This window comes from Mobula birostris, chromosome 22 (genome assembly GCF_030028105.1).
Source record: "Mobula birostris isolate sMobBir1 chromosome 22, sMobBir1.hap1, whole genome shotgun sequence".
NCBI lineage: Eukaryota > Metazoa > Chordata > Chondrichthyes > Myliobatiformes > Myliobatidae > Mobula > Mobula birostris.
This window is the reverse complement of record NC_092391.1, coordinates 5,786,727-5,808,441: the sequence shown is the minus strand read 5'-3', so window position 1 is coordinate 5,808,441 and position 21,715 is coordinate 5,786,727. Positions and strand designations below refer to the sequence as shown.

General features: G+C 43.5%; 1 protein-coding gene across 5 annotated transcripts in view; it reads right to left on the bottom strand.

Annotated features, from left to right (window-relative positions):
- LOC140186119 (protein crumbs homolog 1-like) overlaps positions 1-21,715 on the bottom strand; it is a 162,926-nt gene that overhangs the window by 40,701 nt on the left and 100,510 nt on the right. For all 5 annotated transcript variants that reach the window (XR_011882787.1, XM_072240024.1, XM_072240021.1 and 2 more), the window contains 2 exons: positions 19,814-19,996; positions 15,301-15,414 (listed from right to left, as the gene is read on the bottom strand). Coding sequence is in view for 4 of the 5 variants with exons in the window: in XM_072240024.1 (XP_072096125.1) it covers positions 15,301-15,414; positions 19,814-19,996 (297 nt within the window). In the remaining variant the exon portion in view is untranslated. The remainder of the gene's footprint in view (positions 1-15,300; positions 15,415-19,813; positions 19,997-21,715) is intronic.

Below are 21,715 nucleotides of genomic sequence, written 5' to 3'. Positions count from 1 at the left end.
AGAGATCTGAGGCCCTCTTTCCCTCCCCACCACCTTTTTCATTTGCCGTGCTTTTGAAACTGAAGTGTTTCGGAAATTTCTCTGATTGTTTGGTGATGCTGATTTGCTGTAACAAGCTGCAGCCAGGGTTTTGGAAAGTGTACCCATGGCTGACTAACTTACGCAGCACAGAAGATTAGCCTCTATTGTTGAACTGTCTGATCCACTCCCATGTTCATTCGTTCAGCCTATTGAGCTTACAATTGGGGTACTGGTGGATTAGAGTCCGGAAACCCCCTGCTAATTCTGCTAAATACTTTCCAAAAATTGTTTCAAAACCCAGAACAAAATAATCTAGCAGCTTCTTCTGTTTTCTCATTATTGAGTTTTACCAGCTTTAACAGAGTGTGGAAACCATCTTGGCTTTTCAAAATGGAAGTCATATGTAGGTCAAAGGTCAGCGAGCCACTGGAATGTGACCATGGAGCTCTCTGCTGTGAGAAGCCTGGTTCTTCAACAAAATCCTGTGAAATAGTTCATTCTGCAAACAGTGCTAGTAATAGTTGATTATAAAGTTTTATCTAATACTGAATGTGCCAGTCACCACATTGTTACTATTAATCCTTCTCCATTTTAGGAGAAATCTATTCAAGGGCCACCTTTTTCAGTTACTTCCTCGACTTAATAAAGGGACATTGAGTTTACGTTTGTGGTCTTCTACCACTGTTCAGCATGTGTGTGTTCAGAGATGCTCTTCTGCCACTACTGTTGTAACACGTGGTTACTTGAGTTACTGTCACCTTCCTGTCAGCTTGAACCAGTCTGGCCATTCTCCTCTGACCTCTCTCATTAACAAGGTGTTTTCACCCATAGAACTGTCACCCACTGGATGTTTTTTTTTTGTTTTTCACATCATTCACTGTTAACGCTAAAGACCTTTGTGCGTGAAAATCCCAAGAGATCTTCAGTTCCTGAGATACTCAAACCATCCCATTTGCTGCCAACAATCACTCCACGGTCAAAGTCACTTAGATCACATTTCTTCCCCGTTCTGATGTTTGGTCTGAACAACAACTGAACCTCTTGACCATGTCTGCATGCTTCTATGCATTGAGTTGCTGCCACGTGATTGGTTCATTAGATATAGATACACATATATATGTCCAGTTCTGGTCGCCTCACTATAGGAAGGATGTGGAAGCATTGGTAAGGGTACAGAGGAGATTTACCAGGATGCTGCCTATTTTAGAGAGTATTAGATTAGATTAGATTAGATTAGATTATGAGGACACGCAGTCCTCTTTTATTGTCATTTAGTAATGCATGCATTAAGAAATGATACAATAGTCCTCCGGTGTGATATCACAGAAACACAGGACAGATCAAGACTGAAAAACTAACAAAAACCACATAATTATAACATATAGTTACAACAGTGCAACAATGCCATAACTTGATGAAGAACAGGCCATGGGCACAGTAAAAAAGTTCAAAAGTATGCATTATGGTCAGAGATTAAGGGAGCTAGGGCTTTACTCTTTGGAGAGAAGGAGGATGAGAGGAGACATGATAGAGGTCTACAAGATATTAAGAGGAATAGATAGAGTGGACAGCCAGCCCCTCTTCCCCAGGGCACCACTGCTCAATACAAGAGGACATGGCTTTAAGGTAAGGGGTGGGAAGTTCAAGGGGGATATTAGAGGAGGGTTTTTTACTCAGAGAGTGGTTGGTGCGTAGAATGTACTGCCTGAGTCAGTGGTGGAGGCAGATGCACTAGTGAAATTTAAGAGACTGCTAGACAGGTAGATGGAGGAATTTAAGGTGGGGGGTTATATGGGAGGCAGGGTTTAAGGGTCGGCACAACATTGTGGGCCGAAGGGCCTGTACCGTGCTGTGCTGTTCTATATTCCATGTTCTATATATATAGCTAGGATGCCTCAGACGTTTGCACAGTACTGTACTGCTGCAAAAAAAGCAACAAATTTCATGACCTATGTGAGTAATGATAAAGCTGATTCTGATACAGGTCTGTATAGTGGGCTGAGAGTGGGAAGTGGGCAGGGAGTTGGGAAAAGGGGAAGGGAGAGGGGAGGGAGTGGGAAGCACCAGAGAGACATTCTGTAATAATCAATAAATCAATTATTTGGAGTCAAATGACCTTGCCTGGTGTCTCAAAGCTGGGTGTGTCTGCACTCTCCTGACACTCCTCCTCTGCCACCTGTCCCACAGCCCTCCTGTGACACTTCACCCTCGCCATTCCCAACATCATTTGCTCCTGCAAGATTTACAAAATTCTTCGGCATCTTAGCCATATAGCGCAAACCACCTTCACATACTGTTTCTCTTGCATTTGCACTCGGTTCAGCCCGAGAGCAATACCAGACATCTTGCCTATCCTTCCTCTCAGATGACAAACAGCAGGGATCTAACCTCTCATAATCTAAAGATGTATTCTTGATCTTTCAGTCTACCTCATTGTGACTTTTGTATATTTGTTTGTCTATCTGAATCACAGTCAGAATTATTATCACTGACATACATGACAATAGATAATAGACATTTTGGCATTGTGGATAATGAAGTAGGTTTTCAAAGCTTGCAGAGAGACTTAGGACAGTTAGCAGAGTGGGCTGAAAGATGGCAGATGAAGTTTAATGCTGAAAAATGTGAGGTGCTACATTTTGGTAGGACTAATCAAAATAGGACATACATGGTAAATGGTAGGGCATTGAAGAATGCTGTAGAATAGAGGGATTTAGAAATAATGGTGCATAGTTCCCTGAAGGTGGAATCTCATGTGGATAGGGTGGTGAAGAAAGCTTTTTGGTATGCTGGCCTTTATAAATCAGAGCATTGAGTATAGGAGTTGGGTTGTAATGTTGAAATTGTATAGAGCATTGGTAAGGTCAAATTTGGAGTATTGTGTACAGTTCTGGTCACCGAATTATAGGAAAGATGTCAATAAAATTGAGAGAGTACAGATGAGGTTTACTAAAATGTTGCCTGGGTTTCATCTCCTAAGTTACAGAAAAAGGTTAAACAAGTTAGGTCTTTATTCTTTGGAGCGTAGAAGGTTGAGGGGGACTTGATAAAGGTGTTTAAAATTATGAAGGGGATTGATAGAGTTGACATGGATAGGCTTTTTCCATTGAGAGTGGGGAAGATTCAAACAAGAGGACATGAGTTGAGAGTTAAAGGACAAAAGTTTAGGGGTAACATGAGGGGGAACTTCTTTACTCAGAGAGTGGTAGCTGTGTGGAACGAGCTTCCAGCAGAAGTGGTTAAGGCAGGTTCGATGTTGTCGTTTAAAGTTAAATTGGATATATATATATATGGACAGGAAAGGAATGGAGGGTTATGGGCTGAATGCAGGTCGGTGGGACTAGGTGAGAGTGAGAGTTCAGCACGGACTAGAAGGGCCGAGATGGCCTGTTTCAGTGCTGTAATTATTATATGGTTATATGGTTATTTGACATTTCCTGATGAAGGGTCTCAGCCCAAAACATTTCCTCTCCATTGATGCTGCTTGACCTGCTTTGTTCCATCAGCATTTTGTGTGTGTTGCTCTAGGTTTCCAGCATTTGCAGAATCTCTTGTGTATATGGTAAGATCATATGACATAGAATTAGGCCATTCAGCCCATCAAGTCTGCTCCACCATTCCATCATGGCTAATCCAGATCCCACTCAACCCCATACACCTGCCTTCTCGCCGTATCCTTTGATGCCCAGACCAATCAGGAAACTATCAATCTCCACTTTAAATATACCCACGGACTTGGCCTCCACCACAGTCTATGGTAGAGCATTCCACGGATTCACTACACTCTGGCTAAAAAATTCCTCCTTACCTCTGTTCTAAAAGGTCACCCTTCAGTTCTGGACACCCCTACCATAAGAAACATCCTCTCCACATCCACCTTATCTAGTCCTTTCAACTTTCAGCAGGGTTCAATGAGATCCCCCCACATTCTTCTAAATTCCAGTGAGTACAGGCCCAAAGCTGCCAAAAAGCTCCTCACATGTTAACCCCTTCATTCCCGGAATCATTCTCGTCAACCTCCTCTGGACTTTCTCCAACAACAACACATCCTTTCTGAGATATAGGGCCCCAAAACTGTTGACAATACTCCAAGTGCGACCTGCCTGGTGTCTTATAAAGCCTCAGCATTATCTCAACACTCACAACACGCTGGAGGAACTCAGCAGGTCAGGCAGCATCCGTGGAAAAAGATCGGTCGACGTTTCGGGCCGGAACCCTCCATCAGGACTGTAGAGGGAAGGGGCAGAGGCCCTATAAAGAAGGTGGGGGAGGGTGGGAAGGAGAAGGCTGGTAGGTGCCAGGTGAAAAACCAGTAAGGGGAAAGATAAAAGGGTGGGGAAGGGGAAGCAGGGAGGTGATAGGCAGGAAAGGTGAAGAAGGAATAGGGGAAAACACAATGGGTAGTAGAAGGAGGCGCAACCATGAGGGAGGTGATAGGCAGCTGGGGGAGGGGGCAGAGTGACATAGGGATAGGGGAAGGGGAGGGAATTACCGGAAGTTGGAGAATTCTATGTTCATACCAAGGGGCTGGAGGCTACCTAGACGGTATATGAGGTGTTGCTCCTCCAACCTGAGTTTAGCCTCATCATGGCAGTAGAGGAGGCCATGTATGGACGTATCTGAATGGGAGTGGGAAGCAGAGTTGAAGTGGGTGGCTACTGGGAGATCCTGTCTGTTTTGGCGGACGGAGCGGAGGTGCTCAGCATTATCTCATTGCTTTTATATTCTATTCCTCTTGAAATTAATGCCAACATTGCATTTGCCTTTGTTTACCACAGACTCAACCTGTAAATTAACCTCTTTGCACAAGGACTCCGAAGTCCCTCTGCACCTCTGACATCTGAGCCTTCTCCTCATTTAGATAATAGTCCACACTATTGTTCCTTTTACCAAAATGCATCATCGTACATTTCCCAACATTGTACTCCATCTGCCATTTTTTTTGCCATTCTTCTAATTTGTCCAAGTCCTGTTGCAATCGCATTGCTTCCTCAGCACTACCTACACCCCCCACCTATCTTTGTATCATCCGCAAACTTTGCCACAAAGCCATCAATTCCATTATCCAGATCATTGACAAACAATGTGAAAAGTAGCAGCCAACTAGAAAAGGCCCCCTTTATTCCCACTCACTGCCTCCTGCCTGTCAGCCATTCCTCTATCCATGCCAGTAACCTTTTTGTAAGGCCATTGGATTTTATCTTGTTAGGCAACCTCACGTATGGCACCTTTTCAAATGCCTTCTAAAAATCCAAGTAAATGACATCCACTGCCTCTTCTTTGTCCACCCTGCTTGTTACTTCCTTGAAGAACTCTTAACAGATTTGTCAGGCAAAATTTCTCTTGACAGAAACCATGCTGCTTTTGACTTATTAGTTTCCAAGTATCCCGAAATCTCATCTTTAATAATGAACTCCAACACTTTCCCAACCACTGAGGTTAGGCTAACTGGCCTATAATTTCTTTTGCCTTCCTCCCTTCTTAAAGAATGGAGTGACATTTGCAATTTTCTAGTCCTCTGGGACCATACTAGAATCAAGTGATTCTTGAAAGTTGACAACCAATGCGTCTGCTATCTCCTCAGCAACCTCTCTCAGGACTCTGGGATGTAGTCCATCTGGTCCAGGTGACTTATCCACCTGAAGACCTTTCAGTTTACTTAGCACGTCTTCCCTTTGTAATAGCAATGGCACTCACTCTTGCTCCCTGACACTCACAGACCTCTGGCACACTGCTAGTGTCTTCCACAGTGAAGACTGATGCGAGGTACCCATTAAGTTCTTCTGCCATTTCTTTGTCCCCCATTACTACCTCACCAGCATAATTTTCTAGTGGTCCAATATCAACCCTCACCTCCCTTTTACTCTTTATAAAACTGATAAAAACTTTTAGCATCCTGCTTTACATTATTGGCTAACTTGCCCTCATATTTCATCTTTTCCCTTCTTATAGCTTTTTTAGTTGCCTTTTGGTGGATTTTAAAAGCTTCCCAATCATCCAACTTCCCACTCACTTTTGCTACCTTATGTGCCCTTTCCTTGGCTTTTATGCAGTCCTTAACTTCCCTTGGTCAGATATGGTTGCCTACTCCTGCCATTTGGGTACTTCTGTGGAATATATCTATCCTGTGCCTTGTGAACTTCAGCCACCCCTGCTCTGCCTCACCGGTATGTGAAATTATTTATTTAGCGTTAGTAGTGCATGGACTGTTTCAAAATCTGATGGCACAGCGTTTTCTCTGTAACTGCATTCAATTTCTATGTAGCACCTCAGTGCAGCATGATCTGTGTGGATGGCACACAAAACAGAAGCTTTTCATAAACACAAGAGATTCTGCAGATGCTGGAAATCCAGAGTAACACACACAAGATGTTAGAGGAACCCAGCGGGTCAGGCAGTATCGACAGAGAGGAATAAACTGTTGATGTTTCAGCCAAAACATTTCATCAGGACTGCTGAGTTCCGACAGCATTGTGTGTGTATGTTAAGCAAAAACTTTCACTGTATCTCTGTGCATGTCACAATAATGAAGACTGAATAAGCAACAGACCGGCTTTACAGCCGCTGCTAATTGTCCTGGGTTTACAGCATTGGTGACCCAGGTTCAATTCCTGCCACCTGCCACTGTCTGTAAGGGGTTTGTACGTTCTTTCCAGCTTCCTCCCACAGTCCAAAGACTTGGGGGTTAGGGGTCAGTGGTTAGAGTTGTGGACGTGATATGTTAGTGCCAGAAGCATGGTGCCACTTGCAGGCTGCCCCCAGCGCATCCTCAGACTGTGTTGGTCATCGACACAAAGCGACGCACTTCACTGTATGTTTCGATGTACACATGATAAATAAAACTGATGTCTAAATTATGCGTTCACCAGCAACTTTGATGTGTGTTGCTTGAATTTCCAGCATCTGCAGAATTCCTGTTGTTTGCATGTCTAAATCTTCATGTTTTTCCATTTTCCAAACTGTTAATCAAACACTAAACACACTAGGAAGCATACACAAATGTCATACATCGCTTACAGGATGATGGTAGTCAGACCCACATTCTAGTGAAGTTAATGGGAACAAAGGGTCAATAATTGGACCAATACACAAAAAGCTGGGAGAGCTGAGGGGGTCAGGCAGTTTCTGTGCAGGAAAATGGATAGTCGATGTTTCAGGTCAAGACCTTTCTCACCAAGACTGGAAAGAAAGAGGCAAGATCACCAGTTTAAAAAGGTGAAGGGAAGGGATGGAGCCAGAACTGGCAGCAGTGGCAGGTGATGGATCCAGGCAAGGGACGGAGGGAGGAATGATGTAAGAAGCTGGGAGGTGATAGGTGGAAATGACAAAGGGCTGAAGAAGATGGAATCTGATAGGAGAGGACAGTGCATATGGAATAAAGGGGGAGGGGGGAACTGGAGGGAGGAGTGTGTGGGTGATAGGCAGATGGAAAGGATGGTGGGTTCGGGGGGTAATAAGAGAGAGGGTAATGGCGGCTGGTGGATAAGGAATAAAAAGGGAAGGGGCAAAGGGGAGTGGTTACCAGAAGTCAAAATAAATTAGAATTAGTGCAGGATTCAGGACAATGGGAGTTTGATAGGAATGCCCATGAAGGGCTGAAGAGCCGGTCTGACTCTATGACCCTATGAGGGGGGAGCAGAGCTTGTGGTAAGTGGCACATTTTACTTGACAGCAAGAAGAAACACGCTGCCTTCACTAATGCCCAAGAGAAGAAAGAGGTGAGGGAGGGAATCTTGGGACTGAAATAGAGACTGTTACAATAATCCCGCAAAAGGACTGACAAAGCTTACAATGAGCCTGAAGGTGCTGGAACTCAGAACTTACAAAAAAAAAACAAATGCCTGGAAGAACTCAGCAGATCAGGCAGCATCTGTGGAAGCAAAGGGATAGTCAACATTTTGGGCCAAGCCCCTGCAGGAGGGCTTAGAGGAGAGGCAGTCAGTATACAAGATGGAGGGGGTGGTGGTGGGCAGGGATAATGGATTTAGATGGGGGGGGTGGGAGAGGAGATTAGGTGGAGGGATAGGAAGGTAGAAAAGCATGGGAGAAGAAACCTTGAGCAACACACACGAAATGCTGGAGGATCTCAACAGGTCAGACAGCACCTGTGGAGTGGAATAAACAGTCGATGTTTGGGGCCGAGGCCCTTCGTCAGGACTGGAAAAGAAAGGGGAACGAAGCCTTCTGTTCCTGGGTGGTGTAGCTTGTTAGTCTGGAAGGGCCTGTTCCACATTGTATCTCTAAAAAAGAACTTGATTTATGAAAAAAATCCCCAGTACAAATAAATCAAATTTATTAAGATAAGGATGCATAAGGTGATGTATTAGCATGGATAGAGGATTGGTTATCTAACAGAAAAGAGAGTTGGGATACATGGCTGTTACTCTGGTTGGCAATCAGTGGTGAGCGGTGTGCACCAGACGTTAAAGCTGGGCCCACAACTGTTCACGATATACATTAACAATCTGAAAGAGGAGATCAAATGCACTGTATCTGAGTTTACCGATGACACTAAATTGAGTGGAAAAGCAAATTGTGCAGAAGATACGGAGAGTTTGCAGAGAGATATAGATAGGTTAAATAAGTAGGCAAGGGTCTGGCAGATGGAGTACAAGGTTGGTAAATGTGAGGTCATCCACTTTGGAAGGAAAAATGGAGGATGAGATTATTATTTAAATGGTTAAAAAAATCACAGCATGCCGTTGTGCAGAGGGACTTGGGAGTGCTTGTGCATGAATCACAAAAAGTTGGTTTGCAGGTGCAACAGGCTATCGAGAAGGCAAATGGTATGTTGACCTTCATTGCTAGAGGGATTGAAATTATGAGCAGGGAGGTTATGCTGCAACTGTACAGGGTACTGGTGAGGCCGCACCTGGAGTTCTGCATGCAGTTCTGTCCTCCTCAATTGAAGAAGGATATCCTGGCTTTGGAGGTGGTGCAGAGGAGGTTCACCAGGTTGATTCCAGAGATGATGGGGTTAGACTATGAGGAGAGATTGAGTCGCCTGGGACTGTACTCACTGGAATTCAGAAGAATGAGAGGAGATCTTATAGAAACATATAAAATTATGAAAGGGATAGATGAGATAGAGGCAGGAAAGTTGTTTCCGTTGGTAGGTGAGACTAGAACTAGGGGACATAGCCACAAGATTCGGGGGAGTAGATTTAGAACGGAGATGAGGAGGAACTGCTTGTCCCAGAGTGGTGAATCTGTGGAATTCTCTGCCCAATGAAGCAGTGGAGGCTACCTCAGTAAGACAAGGCTGGATAGATTTTTTGCATACTAGGGGAATTAAGGGTTATGGAGAAAAGGCAGGTAGGTGGAGATGAGTGCATGGCCAAAGCAGCCATGATTTTATTGGGTGGTGGAGCAGGCTTGACGAGCCAGACAGCCTGAACCTGAACCTATTTCATATGTTCCTAATTATACACAAAATAGAAATTAACATTTCTTTGTGCACTGCCATTACAAATTATAACAATCAAAGCATTTGCAACCTGTAATAATTTTTATAATCACAAGCAAGAGAAAATCTGCAGATGCTGGAAATCCAAGCAACACACACAGAATGCTGGAGGACCCAGCAGGCCAGGCAGCGTCTATGGAAAAGATTACAGTTGACGTTTCAGGCTGAAACCATTCAGCAGGACTGGAGGATTTTGTTTTCCTGCTGTCAGTCGTTTTCCTGTGTTCTGTCAGATGGTAAGCCATCAAGTACAAAGCCACGGAATGTGGAATCTATCACAAAGTTGCCCATTACCAGAGCCTTTCTGTAATGGGTTTTGGAGGAAATCATAGTTTGCAGATTTGTGCAATGATTATTTTTACTGAGGATGGATGCCTATGGTCACCAGCTTTAAATGAACAGACATCTTTTCCACAGGGTGGTACATATTTGTCCAATTTCATTTCAGGGCATATATTCTAGTGCTGAAAAATTCACACTATGTCTTCAATTGTTTAATAATTTAAAGCCATGTGAAGGGAGTGTTTGGTATGCAGGCACCCCGAAGCTGTTACAATGTAAGATGATTATCTCAGCAGGAAATCCGATGGTTGCAACATTTGTCAGCTAAGACAATTTATTTTCACCTCTTTGTTAGGATTGCGTTTACACCTTGAACTTCTGTGGAATTCTGCACATAGTTCTTGAACCGCCACCTTCCACCGTTACAATTCTGATCGGATGAACTTGCTTTTCCCATATTTTTTATTTGCCAGAATTGGGAGGATTCTCTCGATAGTAAGAATGGTTTTTGTTTATTGCAGACATACAGAACACAGTATGGCTTTCTGGCCCTTTCAGCCTCCCCAGCAAACCCCGATGCAACCCTCACCTAATCAGAGAGCAACTTACAATGACTAATTAGCCAACCTGGTACATCTCTGCACTGTGGGAGGAAACCAGGGCACCCAGGGAAAGACCACGCATTCCACGGGAAGGACTCCTTACAGAGCAGTGCTGGAACTGAATTCCAAACTCCAGATCTGTATGCTAACCACTATGTCACCTTGACACCCAGCACACCAGGAAAATAACATCAAGGCTTCTTGTCTTTACCTAACACGGTGTAGTGTTTAGAGCAACACACAAAAATTGCTGGAGGAACTCAGCAACTCAGGCAGCATCTATGGAAATAAATAAGCAGCCGTCCAGCACTTTGTACGTGTTGCTCTGGATTTCCAGCATCTGCAGACTTTCTTGTGTTTTGTAGTATGTTCGTTATATTCTATTAGTTAAATGATTAAACTTATTTCTGGCCTATGGAGCTAAACACAACATATACACTCAGTGGCCACTTTATTAGGTACACCTGCACACTCGTTCATTAATGCAAATATCTAATCAGTCAATCGTGGGCACATGGCCAAGTGGTTAAGACATTGGACTAGCAACCTGAAGGTCGTGAGTTCGAGCCCCAGCCGAGGCAACGTGTTGTGTCCTTGAGCAAGGCACTTAATCACACAGTGCTCTGCGACGACACTGGTGCCAAGCTGTATGGGTGCTAATGCCCTTCCCTTGGACAACATTGGTGTCGTGGAGAGGGGAGACTTGCAGCATGGGCAACTGCTGGTCTTCCACACAACCTTGCCCAGGTCTGCGCCCTGGAGAGTGAAGACTTTCCAGGTGCAGATCCATGGTCTCGCAAGACTAACGGATGCCTTAATAATCAGTCAATCATGTGGCAGCAACTCAATGCATGAAAGCATGCAGACCCGGTCAAGAGGTTCAGTTGTTGTTCAGACCAAGCATCAGAATGGGGAAAGAAATATGATTTAAATGACTTTGACCATGGAACGATTGTTGGTGTCACACAGAGTGGTCTGCGTATTTCAGAAACTGCTTATCTCCTGGGATTTTCTAGAATTCACAAAAAACAAAAAACATCCAATGAGCGGCAGTTCTGTGGGTGAAAACACCTTGTTAATGAGAGAGGTCAGAGGAGAATGGCCAGACTGGTTCAAGCTGACAGGAAGGTGACAGTAACTCAAATAACCACATATTACAACAGTGGTGTGCAGAAGACCATCTCTAAATGCACAGCACGATGAACTTCGAAGTGGATGGGCCACAGAAACAGAAGAACATACCACGTTCCACTTCTGTGGCCACTTTATTAGGTACAGTACAGGAAAAGGACCTCTGGCCCTCGATGTTGTGTCAAATCAATGAAGCAAACGGTTTAATTACAATACTGCCTGCACGTGGTCCCTGTCTGTCCACTCTCTGAACATTCATATGCCTATGTGAGAGCCTCTTGAACGTCTCCATCACATCTGCCTCCACCACCCCCCCAGGCAGTGCACTACAGGCACCCAGCACTCTGTGTAAAAAAACTTTCCTTTGACCTTTCCCCGTCTCACCTTAAAATACATACCTTCCAGTACTAAACACTTCACCCCGGGAAAAAGTGCTGTCCCCCCTGTCTACGTCTCTCATAATTTTGTAGTATAAAGTTAACAATAAATCTGCTGGTATTGGCATTTTCACTGATTTCAGGACCCACTTCACTTTCTTCGGATTCAAATTTATTTGTCACATGTATATTGAAATACACAGTGAAATGTACCATTTGTGTTAACACACACAAGGAGCCTTGGAAATGGGCAAGAATTTTACTTGACTTCCACTGAAGAACTTAAGCCATAAACCCATTGACATACAGAGTTTTTTGGTTATACGTACTCTAAATATGTGTTCCTCTGTGCAAAGGAATTCCGAATAGACTCATCATCCTTAGGTGCCGTGTCGTATGACGAGGGCGATCATGGTCCTTGACCATGATTGTTCTTGGCAAATTTTTCATAGAAGTGGTTTGCCATTGCCTTCTTCTGGGCAGTGTCTTGACAAGGTGGGTGACCCCAGCCATGATCAACACTCTTCCGAGATTGTCTGCCTGGCATCAGTGGTCAAATAACCAGGACTTGTGATGTGCACCAGCTGCTCATACGACCGTCCACCACCTGCTCCCACAGACTCACGGGGGCAGTGGGGGGCTATATAGTCACTACACCTTGACCTGTATCTCCATTGGACTAAAATGTTTAATTTATTTACTTTTATACTCTGCCTGCTACAGAGGGGCATCAGAGCCAGTGCATGAATGCAGCGTGCATTCGAACAGTGAGTGATTGCCTTAGTCACTTTTCTAGTGATCTCATGACCCTGATGGACATTGGTAACGTTGAGTGCTGTAAGTCCAGTCCACTGTTTTATTGGCGAGACTGATTGTGGGGAGGCTGCATGACTTCAGTCATAACAAGGACTAAGACTCAAGCCTGGGTATCACCTGTTGCAGTGGTCCAGGAGAGAGGCATTGGACTCTGTGCTAGAGCAAGTGTGGCGTGGCATCCAGGCTGGTGTCAGTGCTGCCCTCCTGTGTTCGCTCGATGGAAGACGAGGCCTCAAGCTGTGGTGCTGCTGTTCACAGCTGTTCAGAAGAGAGGCATTGGAGGTGCCCCTCCAAGTGTTCACTCAGTGAATAAAAGCTGTATTGTGTTCAACCGTAGACTGCTGCACCATTTATGGATTCAGGGACTTGGGACTTTTTTTTTGGTATAACCTTATTTTACTGCCGTCTTATATATGCTATGTGTGCCTTGTGCTGTGTATGACTGTTGGTATTGTGGTTTGCACCTTGGCCCCAGAGTAACACTGTTTTGTTTGGCTGTATTCATGGGTGTTCATATATGGTAGAATGACAATTAAACTTTACTTAGAGATACAACACAGAACAAGCCCTTCCGGCCCAATGAGCCACACTACCCAGCAACCCACCTATTAAACCCTAACCTAATTACAGGACAATTTACAATGGTTAATTATCCTACTACCAGTACGTCTTTGGACTGTGGGAGGAAACCAGAGGACCTGGAGGAAACCCACACACTCATAAGTGTACAACCTTTCTTACAGAGGATGCCAAAATTAAACTCCAAACACCAATGCCCCTATCTGTAACATATCACACTAACTGCTACACTACCGTGGTGTCCCTATTCTATCATTTAATATAAATAATATAATATATAAATTTCTATAATGTATTTTGCTCAGCCCTTTCAATTGATGAAAATTTGCTTGACATATTGATTTTCTCAGGAAGGGATCTCTTTTGTAAATCGAAATCTGGGAGGATAATGGTCTATCTCCACTACACAATGTAGATAGGGATGAAACTCTAGGCTTGATATCTTTCGGGAAAGGCTCTCTGTTTTCTCACAGGACATTGTTGATGTATAACCAGGTGAGAGCTGGTTACTGAATCCTTGCAGGCTGCAGTTCACTACAGATTGAAGATGATGTTGACAGCTGCTTAATTTTATCATCCGTGCAAAGTCACTTTTCAACTGTTCAGTGCTATGCCTCTACACACAGATTTTTTTGCAGCTAACCTCCGGTGAAAAATTCCAAATCAAGAGTCTAAAACAATAACAGTCAAAGCTTAAGGAATAACATAAAAGGTGTTGGAAGAACTCAGTGGGCCAGCCAGCATCTAAGATCAGGCTTAAGAGGTGTTTCTTTGCAACATCATAAGACATAGGAGCAGAATAAGGCCAATTGGCCTATTGTGTCTGCTCCATCATTCAATTCTGGGTGATTTATTTTCTCTCCCAACCACATCCTCCTGCCTTCTTCACGTAACCTTTGACACCCTTACTAATTGAGAACCTATCAACCTCCACTTTAAGTATGTCCAATGACTTGGCCTCCACGGCCATCTGTGGCAATGAATTCCACAGACTCACTACCCTCCAGTTAAAGAAATTCCTCCTCATCTCTGTTCTAAAGGGACACCCTTCCCACAACTGAACACACGTACAAGGAGCGCTGCCAGATGAAAGCAGTATCCATCACCAAGGACCCCCACCATCCAGGCCGTGCTTTCTTCTTGCTACTACCATTGGGCAGGAAGTACAGGAGCCTTATGTCCCACACCACCAGATTCAGGAACAGTTTTGGGTAATTTGTCTTCCTTGGCACATTGTTTTTTTGTCAGTCTTTATGTATTATCATCATTACTGTTATGTGCTGTGTTGTACCGTGATTGTTCTTGGCAAAACTTTCTACAGAAATGGGTTGCCACCGTCTTCCTCTGGGCAGTGTCTTTACAAGATGGGTGGCCATCTGCTGCCATGGATTCATGTGGCCCTGATTGGGGGGATAAACAGGTGCTACACCTTGTCCAAGGGTGACCTGCAGGATAGCGGAGGGAATGGGCACCTTAGACCTCCATTGGTAGAGATGTATCTCCACCCTGTCACCTCAGTTTATGTATAGTTTTTATTTTCCTGTAAAATGTCTACAAGAAAATGAATCTCAAGGTGACATATTCATGCTCTGATAAAACTTTACTTTGACTATATTCTATAAGGTCAGTTACTGGAAACTCGAGAGATGCGAAAACCAATTTCCCCCGGGATCAATAAAGTATGACTATGACTATAACTATGCAGATGCTGGGATCTGGAGCGATGCAGAAAGCCCTGGAGGAACTCAGTGGGTCAGGCAGCACCTGCAGACGGAAGTGGACAGTCAGCATTTCAGGCAATGCGTAATGTTGGCAGTTCCTGTCCATCCATCTCTGGGAACTGGACCCAGAGTGGTTGGCATCCACGTAAGGAGGCATAGGGCAGCTTTCCAGTCGTCATAAAGGATCTCAGCATGAAACATCATTTCCCTTCATAGATGCTGCCTGACTTGCTGAGTTCCTCCAGTGTGATGAACAAAGAGTGGAAGTGTTCAACAGGAGAGTAGAAATGCTTGGCATGATTTACCTGTAAGTCCAGGTGCACAATGACATTCAAATCCATCGGTTCGATCTTCACACGTGCCTCCATTCATACAAGGATCTGACTCACATTCGTCAATGTTAACCGAACAATTTTCTCCTTAGAAAAAAAAATTCAAAAATTTAGTTGCACAGAACAATCCTAACAATGCAAAAGTTGAATTGTTATTGCAATTTCAAGCTTCAATATTTTCCTCCCTTGTTCCAAAAGTGAACAGGTTAGGGTTAAGTAAGTGCTCTGCAGCCGCCTGCAGCACGTTAAGCGGGCGCCATGGTAGGGTAGTGGGTAGCACGACAATATTACTGCTCCAGAACTGCGTGTTCAGAGTTTAACTCCAATGCGGTCTGTAGGGAGTTTATACATCCTCCTCGTGAACCGTGAGGGTTTTCTCCAGGTACTTGGGTTTTCTCCCACATCCCATAGACGTATTGGTTAGTAGATCAATAGTTTGTTGTAAATTGTCCTGTGGTTAGGCTAGGGTTAGAGTTCTGGGCAGCGCAGCTCGCTGGGCCTGTTAAATGCTGTATCTTGAAATAAATAGATATAATAAACAGATACATCAATAAGACCATAAGACATAGGAGCCAATTGGCCCATCAAGTCTCCCCTGCCAGTCTATCATAGCGGATTTATAATCCCTCTCAACCCCATTTTCCTGCCTTCTCCCCTCAGCCTGTGCTGGTTGTTGACGCAAATGACGCATTTCACTGTATGTTTCGATGTACATGTGATAAATAAAACTAAGGCCGATACTAATACATTAATAGAGATTTGTTGAACCATTTCAGGCATAAAGGAGGTGAGAATAGGGCAGTTAACCCTGCTTATACCAGAGTGAACAGAATCACTCTCTCGTCTTTGATCCTCGGTATAAAATCAATCCTTTTGCTACCTTCTAACCTAGGAAAATCAGATCGGGCTCTTGGAGAGAGTTGTTGATTATGAATTTTAATTGAAAATTCTGACCCTTCAGTAATTAAGCCTCCATTAAATAATAAAGCCACTGTGGAGGAGGACGGTAAAAAAGTGAGAGTGCTTTAAAAATAAAGATTCAGTACCTGAATCAGAGTCAGGTTTATGGCATGAAATATGTTGTTTTGTGTCAGCAGTACATCACAATACATAATAAAAACTATGCATCACAATAAGAAATACATTTTAAAAATTAATTAAACAAGTCTTTCAAAAAGAGAGCAAAAAAAAGAAAAAAATACAGAGGAAGTGTTCATGGGTTCATTGTCCAGTCAGAAATCTGACAGCAGAGGCAAAAAGCTGATCCTCAGGCACTGAGAGTGTACCTCCTCCTTGATGATCGCAATGAGAAGAGGGCATACCCTGGGAGATGGATGCCACCTTTCTGAGGCATCATCCTAGGTATTTCTGCTTTTGAAAGATGTCCAATGATCTACCAGGGGAGAAAAGTCCATTGGCTCACACATCGTTGAATGTGTCTCGACAGCAGAGGGGAGTGATAGTCAGCGGCAGGCTTGATATAGCAGAGGTGTCATTTTCCTTCCTTACATCGAGCTTGGTGTCAATGCTGATGTGTTCTGCTGGTGACAGCAGAGGACATGGCCCTGATCACCCTCCGCTGCTTCATTAAGATCTGGCAGGAGCTGGGATCTAAGAGCCCAACTCTGAAATATGACAATTTATGCTTCAAAATCTACATTTCCAGACAGATATACAATAAACATTTGCTTCTTTTTTTTTTCCCGAAATCTGCCTTCTTAAACCTCATTATTTTAGAAAAATTACCCGGATCTGAGCCCTTCTTATCTCCAGGAACTAGTTGTTAGCATAATTGGGACAGAATTGTGAATATAAAATTGGCAATAGGACAGAAGGCAGAGACAAAACCTGCATCATGCTCTGCCTCTGACATGCAGTTCTATTGAACTCAATGGCAATACATTTCACAGGGAGAATGCAACTCACTTCCACTGCTGCACAGAGTGCTAAACACAACCAAACAAGGAGAGATTCCCCAGGATTTTGGATTTCTTCTTTTTTTACAAGAAGAGAGAGATCTGGGCTGTTTGTGTACAAGTCCTTGAAGTCCAGGCTCAAGGACGGCTTCTGCCGGTAAATGGCCAGTAACGTCATGAAGGATCCCACCCACCCTGCTCATGGGCTATTTGTCCACTCTCATCAGGATGGATTCTACATAGCATCCACGCCAAGACCACCAGACTTAAAAACAGTTATATTCCCCAAACAGTAATGTTGATCAACACATCCACCCACTAACCCACCTCCCCAATCACCAATACTTCTTCATTTCCTGTCAATCACCTTATGTACAGACGCTCCTGTGCCTAGTGTCACTTTATGGACATACAATCAATCTAACAGTATGTAGATACACTACCTTATGTATTTATATTCATTGTGTGTTTATTTTACTATTTTTATTGGGTTCTTTATCTTCTTGAGTATTTTCCTATGTTCCGTCAGATCTGCAGTACAATTATTTCATTCTCCTTTACACTAAACAATACTGAATCTTGAATGAGCAGACTCTAGCACAATAAGATGGCTCTTGACATCACAATCTACCTCTTATTGATCTTGCACTTCATTGTTTACCTGCACAACACTTTTTTGGTAGCTATTACACTTTATCCTGCATTCTGTTACTGTTTTACCTTCTTCTAGCTCAGTGCACTGTGTAATGATCTGATCTGAACGAACAGTAAGCAAGACAGGCTTTTCACTGTATCTTGCTACATGTGACAATGAGTTGTGTATTGAATTTTGTAAAAATATTAGATGAACATCTAAACAATTCCAAGTGACACTTTAACCCTTTGTGAGCTCACAGCATGTAAGGTGTCCATACAAGTTAAACACTGTAGATTTGTTCAATGTTTGCTAATAGCAGCTGGACTCTTTTTGGCCTCAGGCACCAGTGGCATGAGAACAAAAGACCAAAGAGTTTACTTGTCTCTGCATGTCTTGCTAGGTTTGTGGATTGAACCCCTATTTACTGAGGTAACTTACTGAAGTTTTTGGGACTTCACCTAGCGTGAGTAATGACAATCAAACAGTGCCTAGGACAGACCCAGGGTGATTTCACGAGTCGGAAATCAGAGATCCCCCAACTGCAGCGACAATCAAGTCCCCTGACGACAGCAACGAGAGACTAAGAATGGTGAGCCCTGAAATCTTTGTGACTTACCAGATGGTATTTAGAAAGGTTTATTTGTGCTTTCTGTTTTATGATGATAAATTTGGATTAAATTACTTTGTTGTGCTTGTACACTTTTTACCACATCTCCTGGACACTCAAATTGTTGGGCCTTTTGGGTCTGATCAACCTAGCCAATAATAGATAATAATAAACCAAAATTTTAAAAAATAACTAAAAAGCCTTAGGACTCTTTGACAAGGATACTGAGAAGGGAATGGTTTTATAGATGGACCCATATGATGTAATACAAACCCATTAGCAAAGAATTTGGACAACTACAGAAGTTTTTAATACAGAATTATGTGGGATATATGGATCATCATCATCATTATGTGCTGTGTTGTATTGATGTAGGGAATCATGCTCTTTTCATGACCATGATTGTTCTTGTCAAATGTTTCTACAGAAGTGGTTTCCCATTCCCTGCTTCTGGGCAGTGTCTTTATAAGACAAGTGGCACTAGCCGTTATCAATACTCTTCAGAGATTGTCTGCCTGGCGACAGTGGTCACATAATCAGGACTTGTGATCTGCACCAGCTGCTCATACAACCGTCCACCATCCGCTCCCATCGCTTCATATGACCCTGATTGGGGGGCTAAGCAGGTGCTACACCCTGCCCAAGGGTGACCTGCAGACTAGCAGAGGGAAGGAGTGCCTTACACCTCCTTTGGTAGAGACGTATCTTCACTCCATCACCCATATACCTATCCAAGTCTTCTTAAATGACACAATGGTATCTGCTTCAACCACTTTCTCCGGCAGCTCGTTCTGTATGTTCACCACCCTCTGTGTGAAAATGTTGCCCCTCAGATCCCTTTAAATATCCCCCCCCCCCACTATGCCCCCTAGTTTTGGACATAACCTGAGGAAAAGACTGCACTATCCATGATATTGAAGCCTCTCATATTGGGCATATACACTCCATTGAGTGTAAATGGCGAATAAAGTTGATCCTTGATAAAGAAGTCTGAATTTGAATCTGACTCTGAGCACTTCCAGCATTCTCTACATTTGTTGTCTCACATACTTCTCCAGCCTCTCCTCGGATGAAGAGGTTTCCTGGTGATGGCCTCACCTCACCAGTCCCATTCTCCAATGGGACCAAGATCAGACTAGCCAGGATCTCAGTGAATGAGGAGCAGGCTCTTGTGACCAACTATGTCTGCTCATTCCATTGCTATTGTAGAGCACTGAGCTTCGAACCTTTCTTCAGACTGCCAGGCAACCTCATTTCCAAAATGGTAAATCATGTGCTTTTGATCTTTGCTGAATCTGAATTTAAAAGGTTAAGTTTTTCACTGACCTGTGAAACCACGCTGACAGAGGCAAACATAGCCAGATGCATTGGTATAACTGAAAGTAGACCTGAACTGCGGGAGATTGCCGTAATACACTTGATTGGAGCGTTGCAAACAAGAGCCGTTATTCATACAAGGATGCGTTGCACATTCGTTGATGTCAATTTCACAGTGTTGTCCAGTGTAACCTGATACGGAGAGTACAAAATGCAGATATTAGATACTTGTAATAATTCTTAGAGTTCATTACTTATAGTGCCTCAAAAAGGATGCATTTATCATTAAAGATCCTCACCATCCAGGGAGTGCCCTCTTCTCATTACTACCTTCAGCGAGGAGATACAGGAGTCTGAAGACCCACTCTCAGTAATTCAGGTGCAAAAGCTGCAGAGGGTTTAGATTCAGCCAGCCCCTTCACGACACAACCCTCCCCATAATCGAGGCCACCTTCGAAAGGCAGCACCTCAAGAAGGCTTCATGAATCATTAAGGACCCTCACTATCTGTGACATGCTTTCTGCTGATTACTACCATCAGGAAGGAGGTACAGGAGCCTGAAGAACAACACTCAACGTTTTAGGGACAGCTTCTTCCTCTGTACTGTAAGATTTGTGTATGGTACATGAACCCATAAACAGTACCTCGCTGTTCCTCTTTCACACCTTCATTTATTTTTGTAAATTATAGTATATTTGTATGTATTGCTCTGCACCACTGCCACAAAACAAGAAGTTACATCAATGATTATAAACCTGTTCCTGATTCTGACAATTATAACACATCAATTATTGCTGCCAAATTTTGTTGGTTTCCAGTGACATGGTGTCCTATTGTGTTCTTTCTTGTAAGAAATTGTGAATGATATCTGCTTTTCTTGTGAAGGGTCTCTGCCCGAAACGTCGACTGAACTCTTTTCCACAGATGCTGCCTGGCCTGCTGAGTTCCTCCAGCATTTTGTGTGCGTTGCCTGGATTTCCAGCGCCTGCAGGTTTTCTCTTGTTTGCTTTACTTGTGAATGTGGTTTACCTGATGCTCTGTACCTGTGATTCTGCTGCAAGTAAGTTTTTCATTGCACCTGTGCATATCTGAACTTGTGCAGATAACAATCAACTCGAGAAGACAAATTTCAGAGTTGTATATGAATACATGAACCTTTGACTTCAAGTTTTTGCATTTTTCTTGACATTTCCATTCATATTGTTTGTCGGTCTTTGTCTGTTTATGTATAGTTTTTCATGAAAGTTCCATTGTAAAAGATTAAAGAATATATGTATCAAATGTACATCAAAACATAGTGAAATCATGGATAACTTCAATCACCTGATCTCTGAAGTGATTCCACAAACTATGGACTCACTTTCAGGGACACTAAAACTCATGTGCTCAGTATTATTTTTCACTTATTTATTTGCTCTTTATTTGCACAGTTGGACCAGCACAACACTTTTGGCCCCAGCATAGCATGCCGACAACTCACTAACCGTAACTTGCACGTCATTGGACTGTGGGGGTGGGGGGGGGAGCTGATGCAGTCACGGGGAGAATGTACAAACTCCTTGCAGACAGGGGCAGGAATTGAACCCAGATCGCAGATCATAGATCATAGAACAGTACAGCACATTACAGGCCCTTCGGCTCACAATGTCGTGCCGACCCTCAAACCCTGCCTCACATATAACTCCCCACCTTAAATTCCTCAATATACCTGTCTAGTAGTCTCTTAAATTTCACTAGTGTATCTGCCTCCACCACTGACTCAGGCAGTGTATTCCACACACCAACCACTCTCTGAATAAAAAACCTTCCTCTAATATCCCCCTTGAACTTCCCACCCCTTACCTTAAAGCCATGTCTCCTTGTATTGAGCAGTGGTGCCCTGGGGAAGAGGTGCTGGCTATCCACTCTATC